The 12,769-nt window shown below is 42.4% G+C and overlaps 1 protein-coding gene across 1 annotated transcript; it reads left to right on the forward strand.

The window, feature by feature from the left end:
* The first annotated feature begins 6,518 nt into the window (after positions 1-6,518).
* LOC117625583 (receptor-like protein EIX2) lies at positions 6,519-8,587 on the forward strand. Its single transcript, XM_034357122.1, has 2 exons — positions 6,519-6,959; positions 7,931-8,587. The coding sequence occupies exons 1-2, from the start codon at positions 6,519-6,521 to the stop codon at positions 8,585-8,587; spliced, it is 1,098 nt and encodes a 365-aa protein (XP_034213013.1).
* The last annotated feature ends 4,182 nt before the right edge of the window (positions 8,588-12,769 follow it).

The following is a 12,769-nucleotide window of genomic DNA, read 5'->3' on the forward strand; positions in this document are numbered from 1 at the left end:
ATGGCTCGTGAATAAAATCTTCAAGGAGCAAATCGGTAAAACTATGGAAGTCTGCGTGGACGACATACTGGTCAAGGCCCCAAAACGTGCAAATCATATCAAAAACCTCACCGAGGCATTCAGCTTGCTCCGCCAGTATCGCATGAAGTTGAATCCAAGTAAATGCACTTTTGGTGTATCCTCCGGCCGATTCTTGGGAGACCTAGTCACACAATGAGGTATCGAGGCACACCCATGACAAATCAAAGCCATTCTCGAGATGAAGTCGGCTTCCACAGTAAAGGAAATACAAAGTCTGACGGGCAGAGCAACTGCCCTCAACCAATTCCTCTCGAGATCTACCAACAAGTGCAGACCATTCTTCAAAGCTTTGAAGAAAAGACAAAGAGACAAATGGAATGAGGAGTGCGAAGTAGCTTTCCAGAATCTGAAGACTTACCTCACTTCACCTCCCCTGCTCTCAAAATCAGTTCCCGGTGAAGATTTATTCATGTACCTAGCAGTGTCCAACTCAGTCGTCAGCTCAGCTCTCATCCGAGAAGAACTGGGGGCCTAACATCTGCTATTCTATACATCAAAAGCTCTCCTCGATGTAGAGACTCTCTACCCGAAATTGGAGAAGCTCATTTTGGCTCTTGTAGTTCTACAAGAAAACTGCGACCCTACTCATCGTCATGACTGACTTTCCCGAAGAGATCAATCATACACAGCCCTGACGCTTCTCAGCGACTCATGAAGTGGGCTATAGAGCTAAGCCAGTATGACCTCCTTTACCGGCCAAAAACTGGAATAAAAGCCCAGCTTTAGCAGACTTCGTAGCAGAATTCACCCCATCAGCCGAAGAAGAAAAGCTGGTCGACAAAAAGAAGGAAAGTTTGAAAGCAGACGGAACCTCCGCTGAACCTAGCCAACTCAGACACATGTGACAATTGCACGTAGACGGAGCATCAAACCAAAAGGGAGCTAGAGCAGGTGTCGTCATCACCACCCCGGCAGAATATGAGCCATTGCTCACAGGCCTGCGCTTGGCAAAGGAACTCGCATTCAAGAAGCTAACCATCTACTCAAATTCCCAATTGATCACAAACCAAGCCTCCGCTAAACCTAGCCAACTCAGAGACATGTGGCAATTGCGTGTAGATAGAGCGTCGAACCAAAAGGGAGCTGGAGCAGGTGTCGTCATCACTACCCCAGATGGAACCCTGTTGGAATAAGCTATCACGCTTGGCTTCCCGGCCTCGAGCAACGCGGTAGAATATGAGGCATTGCTCGCTAGCCTGCGCTTGGCAAAGGAACTCGCAATCAAGAAGCTAGCCATCTACTCAGATTCACAATTGATCACGAACCAAGCCTCAGCTGAATACATGGCGAAGCACCCAAGGATGATCTTGTACCTTCACAAAGTCCAAGAGTTGTTGAAGGCGTTTCCTACCTTCACCATCCAACAAGTACCCAGGGCAGAGAACGCACATGCAGATGCACTGGCCAGCCTAGGGTCAATGCTGGATACCCAATTCAGACGATCCATCCCAGTCGAACACCTTGACCGACCAAGCCAATCGACACAATGCAGATTAACGAGGACCCCAGCTGGCAAGACCCCATCATCGACTACTTAATGAATGGAAACCTGCCGACGGACAAGTCCGAAGCTAGAAAGATTCAGTAGAAGGCCGCGAGATACTACATGCACGGCAACAAGCTCATCCGCAGATCATACTCCGGCCCTCATCTCACCTGCATAAAGTACCCTCAAACACTTGAGGTCCTCTGTAAAATTCACGGCGGTGAGTGTGACAACCACTTTGCGGGTAAATCGCTCACCCAGAAGGCTCTAAACATAGGCTACTTCTGGCCTACCATGCGTCACGACTCCGCTGAATGTGTCAAGAAGTGTGATCGTTGCCAGCAATAAAACCCAATCCCTAACCTGCCACCTGAAGTTTACCATCCGCAAAACAGTCCATGGCCATTCATTCAATGAGCCATTGACCTAGTGGGTCACTTGCCACCGACGCCTACCAAGAAGGACATGATGATCGTGGCCACTGATTACTTTCCTAAATGGATCGAGGTCGAAGCTCTATCCTCAGCTAAAGAAGCTGATGTGGAGCGATTCATCTGAAGAAAATCACCTGCCGGTTTGGCTGCCCATAGTTGCTAGTTTCCGACAATGGCTCACAGTTCATTGGCAAGCAGATCACCGCAAAACAGTCACCTATAAGGAGCATCCTAAGGGAGACGCAGGGCAACGACCAGAAGCGTCCTTCGGGAGACGCAACCTGCTAAGAACAGTCCTAAAGGAGATGCAGGGTGCACCAGAAATTTCCTAAGAGAGGTATCCAGGTTCCTATCCGTTCTCTAAAGGGAGCATGATAGTCTAACAGTTGCCCATAAGGACCCTCCTATGGGAGACGCAGGGCAATGACTAGAAGCGTCCGTTTGGAGACGCAGCCTGCTAAAAAGCGTCCTAAGAGAGACGCAAGGTGCGCCAGGAATTTCCTAAGGGAGGCATCCAGGTTCCTATTCGTTCTTTAAGGGGAGTAGGATAGTCATACAGTTGCCTATAAGGAGCGTCCTAAGGGAGATGCAGGGTGACGGCCAGAAGCGTCCGTTTAGAGACGCAGCCCGCTAAAAAGCATCCTAAGGGAGACGCAGGGTGCTCCAGGAATTTTCGGAAAGGTCTCTATGCTTTCTGAGAGAGGTATCCAGGTTCTTATTCATTTCCTAAGGGAGGCAGGATAGTCACACAGTTGCCCATAAGGAGCGTCCTAAGGGAGACACAGGGCGACGACCAAGGCATCCTACGGAATGTGCAGAACATGCCTAGAGTCCCTCAAGGGGGACCCTGGCACTCGCCAACTTCCTAAGGGGAACCATCCTATGGGGTATGCAGAGCATGCCCAGAGTCCCTCAAGGACAAGGAGGACTCTGGAATCTATAAATTTCCTAAGAAAGACACACCGTCAAGATACCGGCTGGTTACTCAACCAGTTCACAAGACAATAGATAAATTGAAGTTGAAAAAATAACTGAAATTTCCCTAAGCAAGCTGACCACCGGGCCAAGTTCAACAAAAAGAAGATAATCAAACAAGACTAATTATCCTAAACGAGAAAGCAGACTGCAAAAGCTGAAAAGAAATAAAGAAGTCTTCATCTACTCTGAGACGCCAGCAAGAGATCCCTGATCTACAGCCTCTTCGGCGTCCACCTGATCAGCCACGTTCTCAGCAGCTCCACCTGCCTGATCCGCGATGTCTGTCACTACCTCATATGCTGCATCCTCCTCTGCTTCATCCTCTTCAGCTACCGCCTCTTCGACCGTCTACTCTTCAGCCCCTTCCATGTTCACAACATTAACATGCTCACTCTACACAGGAAGCAAGTCAGAACAGAGCATCCCAATGTCTCCATCTTCAATGGCATAGAAGGGATCATTTCCATTTGACCAAACCAAGTAGCCCAGCTTGTACACATTCATGCATTCTTGCGCTCAAGACAGAAGTAGGAATCTCTTCAACTAACCAAGTCAGCAACAGAAGAAGGGGCAACAGCAGACGAGTTTCATATAGTTTCAACAGCAAGAACTACTCCATTTTGAAGCAGATGAAATGTTACTTCCCTTCATTTTTACAAGGGAAGACTTGAGACTATCTCAAGATCACCAACCCAATGGATATGATCAACTAGCTTGAAGCAAGCAAATAGACTTGACAGAAAGTTCATCTTGAGCAGATTAGACACAATTGCATCCCCTAAAGGGCTGGACTTGTCCACCTTGGGATCAGCCGCTGACGTTGCAGAAGAGCCTTTCGCCCGGGGAGATGACTCTCTCGTCTCTTTAGCTGCCACCATCCTCACCTCCAATGAAGTCAACTCCACACTTGATTGCCCGTGACTCAACAGCTGGATCATGAGCAGACCTTCCAGTTCAGTCTTCATCCTCTGACTGAGGCAGACGACCCGAACTTCGAAGAAGAATACCTGCATCTATTTTCCTCTCAGCAGGTGAGCTAAATAGAGCACGGGCTATTTTACGGAGCAGATTATGGTTTTCAAACTTGTCAGCAGAAGGCTTGAGTAGAACATCCCGAGCACTGCGCGTACCACCGACGTTCTTGCAATCAGCAGAAACAAGATGTTTGACCCCAGTAGATGACGATGGAACATACCCCACTTGAGTCTTCTCAGCATAAGAGAGCTTTGGATTCTTCCTCAATGGATACACATTCTTAGCCTACGAAGAAGTAGCTTCATCTCTTGAAGACTTGGCAACAACCTTCTTTTTTTAGGGGGGGTTCCGGCAGAACACTCCTCCTGCCCAGCCAACAGATCATCAGAGTCTAGACTATTCTGCTTCCATCTCTCAACATCCTGGGCAGGGGCAGACCACCGACTTCCTCCCGATACCTGCTCAATTGATGCGGCTCGCAACGCATGAGGCCAAGCACGCTCCCGCCTAGACCTGCGACGATAGGGAGCTGGTCCACTTACGCGCACCTGCTCCACCACGGCTGCCGCTCACTGCCAGCCATTGCCATGACGACAACCAGCCAGGCTTCCCCCAACTAGCCTTGGCCGCAAAAAAAGAAGAAATGATGAAGAAAAAGAAACATACGTGCTCGACTTACCTTGCGATGCACAGTGACTCCTCTCTTCGACAAGCAGTACGAATTCTCCAAGATCTCTCTCAAGCTAGAAAGTAGAGAAGTTAAGTTTGCGATGTGAAGAAGAGTGAAGAGAAGCCATGTATTTACGCAGGTTGGGCATCCTAGGTCAAGAAGGAATCTCAAGCCCATTCCTACTGAGAACCCAACTCCCAGAACAGTCAAAAGCTCACTCCAATTAGGAACCCAATCTGCAAAAGGAGTCCAACTCACTGAAGGAAGCTCAGTTACAGCTGGACAACCCAACATACATCTCCTACATGCCACCACGCGCCATGCAGGAGCTGGGGGACATTTGTGGGAACCAAATTAAACCTAAACCCTAGGTCAAATAATTAGGCCAATCAATTTGGGAATTATTTTACCTAATTGGGAGTTACCTAACCTAATTGGGAATTACCTAATCAAATTGGGGGTTACTTGAATTAATTGGGAAATTACCAAATTCAAGTTGGATGTATTTGATCCTCGCCTTAATTAGGGATTCGGTTAAATCCCTAATCCCTAAATACACCAACCTCACCAACTACATCAACCACACCAACCTCACTAACTACACCACCCCACCAACCTCTCCAAGGCCACTATAAATACTTGGCTATGCACAAGGATGAGGTACGTCTAAATTCCTCCTGAAACTCTACAGAAATTATTTCTCAAAAACCGTAGCCACCTCTTCTCTTTCTCTCTCTCACACAAGGCTCCAGCCACCACACACTGCTCCGGCCACCTGGTTTTCCTTGAAACACCCTACCTAACTTAGGCATCGGAGGGCCTTTGAGCAACACCCCCCAGGTGTGGTCCTTTTACTCTGATCTGTTTTGTAGGGAGAAAGAAAGGCAGAAAAGACGAAGGAATCTTGGGAGAATATTCTTGTGGGAAAATTTGCTCCCACAACTACAAAGAAAAAGGAAATATATTTTGAATTTGCCTGAGTCTTGCTAGACCAAGAGTCTAAAACATCGGTTAATTCTTGTCTCTAAATATATCATTTTGTAAATTAACAAGATAATGCAAGGTAACCACTATAAATAATTAATGCTTGTAAGCAAAAATCCTTCACCAGATTTCCATGCATGCTTCATTTGGCTGTGCTTTATCTTTGTCCTAAATAGTTGTGCTTCTTCATCTTCATCATGACTCTAACTAGCATTTATCATGAGAAGCAAATATACTGCTTCAAAGTCTTGTATGGAATTGTGGTGCTTTTACTACACATGAACAATCCTTGCATTGGATGCAGTGGGAGGGAAATGCAAGCCCTCCTTGCATTCAAACAAGGCCTTGTGGATGACGACAATCGCCTCCTTTCATGGGGAAGAAAAATGCAAAACAAAGACTGTTGCCAATAGGCCGGAGTCTACTGCAGCAACCACACTAGCCATGTTGTTAAGCTTGATCTTGGAGACCAATTTTTGCAAGGTGCGATTAGTCCTAAACTCGTTGAGTTGCAGCATTTGGAGTATTTGAACCTTAGTTACAATAATTTCAGTCGGAGCCAAATTCCAGATTTCATTGGATCATTGAGCAATTTAAGATACCTCGATCTCTCTTATGCAAATTTTGGATGTGAAATTCCATATCAACTTGAAAATCTCACACACTTGAAATATCTCGATCTCAGCTCGGATGAATATCTTTCCGAGTTGTTTGATGACTCTATTTATGCAAAAAAAAAACCCTCAATTGGCTCTCTAATCTTTCTTGTCTAAAACACTTCGACCTCAGTTCCACTAATCTCCCCGGTGTTGTTGGATGGCTGGAAGCAGTTAATATGCTTCCTAAATTAAGAAACTTGATATTACGGGACTGTAATCTTCCTCCTCTAATTATATCCTCTGTTTCTCTCATGAATTCTTCTAACACTTTTGTTCATGTCGATCTCTCCAGAAACAATCCCAACTCTTCAATCTTTCAATGGTTGTCCGGTACTCATACCAACCTTGTTGATCTTGATCTATCTCGGAACAATTTCAATGGTTCCTTAATTCCTGATGATTTCAGAAACATGAGCTCTCTTGCATATCTTACTCTCTCTGTTAGCAGACTTACAGGAGGGATCCCAAATTCGTTTGCCAAGTTATGTAGGTTGCGAGAGTTGCACCTTGGGAATAATAGCCTTAGTGGACAACTTTCAGACATTATTGTCATATTGTCTATATGCGCTCAAAACACAATAGAGTATTTGGATATCTCTGATAATCATGGCATCATGGGTTCAGTGCCTGAAAATATTGGACAGATGTCCAAGTTGGAGGGTATTGATTTTAGTGGGAATTCTTTGGAAGGGGTGATTTCAAAAATTCATTTCTCGAAACTCTTCAAATTAACGGATTTGGATTTATCCTCTAACTCTCTAGTTTTAAACTTCAGTTTTGATTGGGTTCCTCCCTTCCAGTTGGAATCGATAATATTGAGGTCTTGTAAGACGGGGCCGTCCCAAAATGGCTTCAAACTCATAAAAGTGTTTTATTTCTTGATATTTCTAATAATGGAATTACTGATACCATTCCAAGTTGACTTTGGGATTTGTCACATAAATTATTCGATATGGATCTCTCTCAGAATCAAATTAGAGGAACAATTGGAAATTTGAGATCGGAGTTTCCACCTAAGCTAAATGTGAGCTGGAACAAATTGGAGGGTCCAATCCCTTCAACTCTATTAGAAGCTACTTTTTTAGATCTCTCCCATAATAAATTTTCAGTGGCAGCAGCTTCTTTTTTGGGCACAACCAAGGATAGTAATTTAGCTTTTCTTGATTTCTCAAGCAATCATATATTCGGAGAACTTCCGGATTGCTGGATCCATTTTAAAAAATTAGTCTTTCTTGATTTGAGCAATAACTCTTTATCTGGAAAAATTCCTACCACAATGGGGTACTTGTTTAGCATCGAGACACTAAGACTAAATAACAATGGATTTGTGGGAGAGTTGCCTTCACAGCTCAAGAATTGCAGAGACTTGACACTTTTTAATCTTGCGGAAAATAAATTATCGGGATCAATACCAGAATGGTTAGGGGCAAGTCTCCCGAATTTGGCTATCCTTATCCTTCAATCTAATCACTTCTATGGAAGCATCCCACCACAATTATGCCATCTCACTCGTATTCAACTTTTGGATTTGTTGATGAACAACATCTTTGGAACTATACCCAAATGTCTCAACAGTTTGACTACTTTGGTTTGACAAGGAAGTTCAAGTCAAACTATCAAACATGAATATAAGGGTGATTCTGCACGAATAACTTTTTATGAGGTTTATGATGATGAAGCATCTTTAATATGGAAAGGATTGAGAGCTGAATTTAAAAGTAATCTAGGACTTCTAAAGACTATTGATCTCTCAAGCAATAAGTTGATTGGGGAGATTCCTAGTGAAATCACTTATCTTCTTGGTTTGATTTTCTTAAACCTGTCAAGAAACCAATTAACAGGTCAAATACCTTCAAGGATTGGAAATTGGCAAGAGTTAGAGTCTCTTGATTTATCAAGAAACCAGATAAATGGCATAATTCCAACAAGTCTTTCTCGGATAGCTAGTCTTGGTAAGTTGGACTTGTCACAAAACAACTTGTTTGGAAAAATTCCAATAGGCACTCAGCTCCAAAGCTTTGATTATGCTTATGGTGGAAATCCTCTGCTTTTTGGAGCACCACTCCCAAAGACATGCTCTGAGGAGGAAAAAGGTCCAGGACAACCTGTGTTGGTGAACCAAGACAGCCAAGATGGGCTCATAACACAAGGATATTACATGAGCATGGGGCTTGGGTTTGCTGTTGGATTTTGGGGAGTTTGTGGCACTCTTCTACTCAACTTGTCATGCAAATACACATACTTCAATTTCTTGACCTTTTTGAACGATTGGCTGCATGTGAAGGCAGCAATCATCAGGCAAAGGATGCTTAATAGATAAATGGTAATTACTTCTATCTATATCATATACTATTTTTGAAATTCAATGATATATGAGTTAGTTGTTCTTGACCCCGAATATGCATGACAATTTTATAGAATCAAAATAATACATGACTTTGTTGCCCTCCAAAACTAAGGATTCTCTCCTTTAGTAATATAAAAGTAACATGTGTTATTTTGTTCACTGGTTAACGTCATTAGACTCATATGGTTTATGTGATTTATCTTTTTCAATCTTATGGGTCATTTACCTTCGTCTTTAGCACAGGCAAACACCTTTGAGATAGCATGCTTCCCTTCAATTGAAGATGCCCGAGACGAAGGACCGCTCCTATATTTGTACTAGCTTTCGAGTATTTGAGTGATGATAAAGGGTCTCTTTGAAATATAAACCATCTTTAGTAAATAAGTTGTACCATTATTTGTAATTGGAACTATTTTGTATGATGTTCTGATGCACCTCATGGTTTTTCTCTAATTGAAGCAAGTTTTTTTTTTTTTTTTTTTCAATGTAGATGCTAAATTGCCTTTTATTGTATTGCTCTTATGAATAAACCAATGGAATTTGAGTTCAATCCCAGAAACGAAGGATTGCTAGTTTGCACCTGAGCGTGTGCTTTTATTTTTTTTGGGGGTTGTAATCAGAGAAATGCATTAAAAACCTCAAAACCTGAGGAACAAATTACAGGGAGAAGCAAACTGAATTAGAAAACAAATTCAAGAAAATTCTAGCTAATACAACCCAACATATGGTTAGAAAAAAGAATCTTCCCGACCAAACAAGTACAATTAGAAAGGTGGGCACGGTAGCCCATCCGACTCCAGAATGTGAACTAGGGTGGGTGGTGGCTGATTAGCCTAGCTTTGCAGCTCTGCCGCTCCCAAACCAATCTTTGCCGCTACATGAGCCGCACGATTCAAATTTCTAGGAATCCAGGCTCCGTTGCTAACTTTTTCACCGAGTCCAATCAATAAAACTTTACAGCCGGTTTCTATAATGACCCTACCGTGGCCCCCGTGTATAGCCAAATTAAGCGTGTGGGCTGAGTGTCTCACCTTTACAAGGAACTTGGACCCCAATTTTGATGGCTCCCTCAAGTAGATATTTAGGAGGTTTTGAAAAATATGTGGTCTTTGGTAATTATTTTATAGGTTAGAGGGACTTTAATGATGATTTCAAATACCTCTTTACACTAGCCAATTTTGAATCATGGTATATATAGAAAAAAAAAAAACAAACAAACAAAAGGAGAGAAAAACATTAAATAAAACCTGAAGACAGTCTAATGATTCAAGTGAGAATTGTAAAGTTGGGGGGCCGGAATAGAAAATACAAGTATATAAAACACTTAAGTATTCAATAGTTACATGTCTAGAACTAAATATATTTCTACTTTATATATTTAAAATATTTTTTTCTCCATAAACACCCCCAAAAGTATGTTTGGTTATCAGAAAGCAGTTTAGCCTCTAACATCATGGCCAAACGTGTTACATATGCATACACTAGTTTTAGAATTTTAAAGACACAAAAGATGTGTTTTGTGATTTAAAGGGCGTGTGCATCAGCTTAGTGTGTTGATTGCCGGCTTATTCTTATTGTAGGGCTGCTGGGAGATCGACATAGGTGGCGGGTGAAGTCTGTAGTGACCAAATCCTTGCGTGTGTGTTGAACCAAAAAAATTCACACACAAAATTTACTTGGGTTGTGTTTGTCTAAGCCCACATCCAGCAACCCTTATCTAATATAGGTGATAAGTGTTTCAAAGAAACAAAAGAAAAAAAAGCAAGTAAATCCAACTATCCCATATGCTTTTTAAATTTCAAAGCCAAAGGATAAACTAATTCAAAAGTGGGTTGATCCCACGTGCAAGTCCCCCATTTTCCTTGAAGCTTGGTGCAAGAAAGGAGTTCAAAACAAATGGGAGTTTGACCTGCCAATCTTAAGAGAGGTTGGCGGTTCCAATTTTTGTGGGGCTTAGCAGATCTTTAGGGGAAAAAGAATTGAAAGTCCTCTAATTGGTTCTTATCCAAAGTAAGCCTATAAAAAGCAATGAGGAGGACAGGGGAATGGGGAGGCAGCCATGAGGTTGCAAATACAAAACTAAAAGAGGAGGCTTCAAATAAAAATAACAGCTTGCAAGGCACAAAGGCAGAGAAGCACCGCCGAAAGGCTGGAGAGATAAAAAGATATAAGCAATCAAAGATGCATCGGCAACAAGGCTTCTCTCTTGAGGTCCTCCATGTTGGGTGGCAACCCTTTAATCAATCAAATGGATGACAATCCATGTGGGGTGGCAACCCTTCAATGAAATTTCTTGGATGTAAATCCGTGGGTGAGTAACCCTAAAACCGTTTGGATGCAAATCCATGGGTGAGTAGCCCAAAAAATCATTGGATATGAAATCCATTATTGGGTGAGAAACCCTGAAATTTCTTGGATGCAAATTCATGGGTGAGTAACCCCGAAACCATTTGGATGCAAATCCATGGGTGAGTAACCCGAAAAATTATTGGATATGAAATCCATTATTGGGATAGAAACCCTGAAATCAAAGCATTGGGTTTTGCACCCCGGAAACAAAGCTTGGGTATGGGTTTACACCCTAAAAATAAGATTTGGGTGTTTCACCCTCAATCAAGACTTTGGGTTTTGCACCCCAAACAAATCTTGGATACAAAATCCATCATGGGTGTGTAACCCTCAATCAAATACTCTGTGATATATCCATTTTGGGCATAAAGCTCATTCACTGAGTGCTCTGGATGACAGATCCAATTTTGGGAACAAAACCCACAAACAAAACCAAAAAAAAGAAAAAACAAAACAAAAAAGAAGTCAAAAACAACAACAAAAAATAAAGGAAAGAAAAAGTGGATGTACGCCACTTTTTGTTTCGGTTCTGGTTTAAGAGAAGAGAGACCCCAGCCCAAAAGCAAATATGAGTGGTTTGCTTCAGCCATCAAAAAAAGGGGAAATCCAGCCATGTTTTTCTTTTACTGGAGGAAAGCTTGGTGCATGCAATGGACAAAAAAAAGCAAGTCAGCACGATTCGAAGGCCTGGCTTGGTGAGGCATATAGCAGCAATAGAAAAAAAAAGAAAAAAAAAGATAGCCATCACGAAGAAAAAAAGAAAAGTCAGCAAAAGATAAAAGAAGTGGAGGCACATCTCTTTGGAGTCTAATCCTATTCAGAAAAAGGCATGTTCTTCTTGTGCCTCTTGTCTTCAAATCCAACAAGGAACAATATGGCCTATCCATATTTCACTAGCAGAAGGATTTCCTTGGGTGTCTTGATCAAATTAAAAGACATCTATTTCTAGCACCAAGCCGTGAAGGAACCAGCTAGAGAAGGGAAAGGCATTAATTGAAAATTAATTGGCGCAGTATACACCTCTTTCAAGGCCCGGTGGTCTCAAGCCAATATTCCAAGACTCGACAGTCTCAAATGCAACGGTCTCGTCTCAGGCCCAACGGTTTTGTCCATTAAAAATTCAATTGGTGAATAATTGGTGCAAAGTCCTAAATTCTCAAATTATGGATCAATGGGCTCAAATAAGAGAAGTCCAATTAATTCCCAATGAAGAGCCAATGGTACAAAACCACACCTAATCTCAAGTGTTACAAAACCACGCAAAATTAAACAATCAATTTGGAACTATGCCAATTTGATCCCATCAAGGGTACGTAGGCAGTCTAGCATCCCACTAGACGCAACCGCAACCCAATTTGAATCCCTGGTTTTTATCTTGACCAAATTCGTCCAAACACTTACCCATTAATTTTCAAATTTTGGAACTACGTCGGTTTGATCCCATTAAGGGTACGTAGGCAGTCTAGCATCTCAATAGACTCAATCGCAACCAAATTTGAATCACTGGTTACATCAACCAAATTCCCACGAATCAAATATCTATCTTCGCACAAATCAATTCCGAACTACGTTGGTTTGATCCCTTTGAAAGGGTACGTAGGCAATCTAGAGACTCAATCTAGATGCAACCACCCAAATCTCAAATCGAAACAGAATCCCTGGTTTATTCTTAACCAACTTCACCCCAAACACACATCAAAATCGAATCCCTAGTTTATTCAGCTCAATTCACTCAAACACTCCTCAATTAAATTCATTCAAATTTCCCCTTTTGTAATGAGTCATTTATGCATTGTGAATCTTTGA

Source organism: Prunus dulcis, chromosome 4, assembly GCF_902201215.1.
Source record: "Prunus dulcis chromosome 4, ALMONDv2, whole genome shotgun sequence".
Lineage (NCBI taxonomy): Eukaryota > Viridiplantae > Streptophyta > Magnoliopsida > Rosales > Rosaceae > Prunus > Prunus dulcis.

Excerpts from the sequence above, each read along its gene's own strand:
- LOC117625583 (XM_034357122.1), top strand. The coding sequence starts at position 6,519 with ATGAATTCTTCTAACACTTTTGTTCATGTCGATCTCTCCAGAAACAAT. Across the intron at positions 6,960-7,930 it reads GTGGGAATTCTTTGGAAGGG|GTTTATGATGATGAAGCATC; the intron begins GTGATTTCAAAA and ends ACTTTTTATGAG.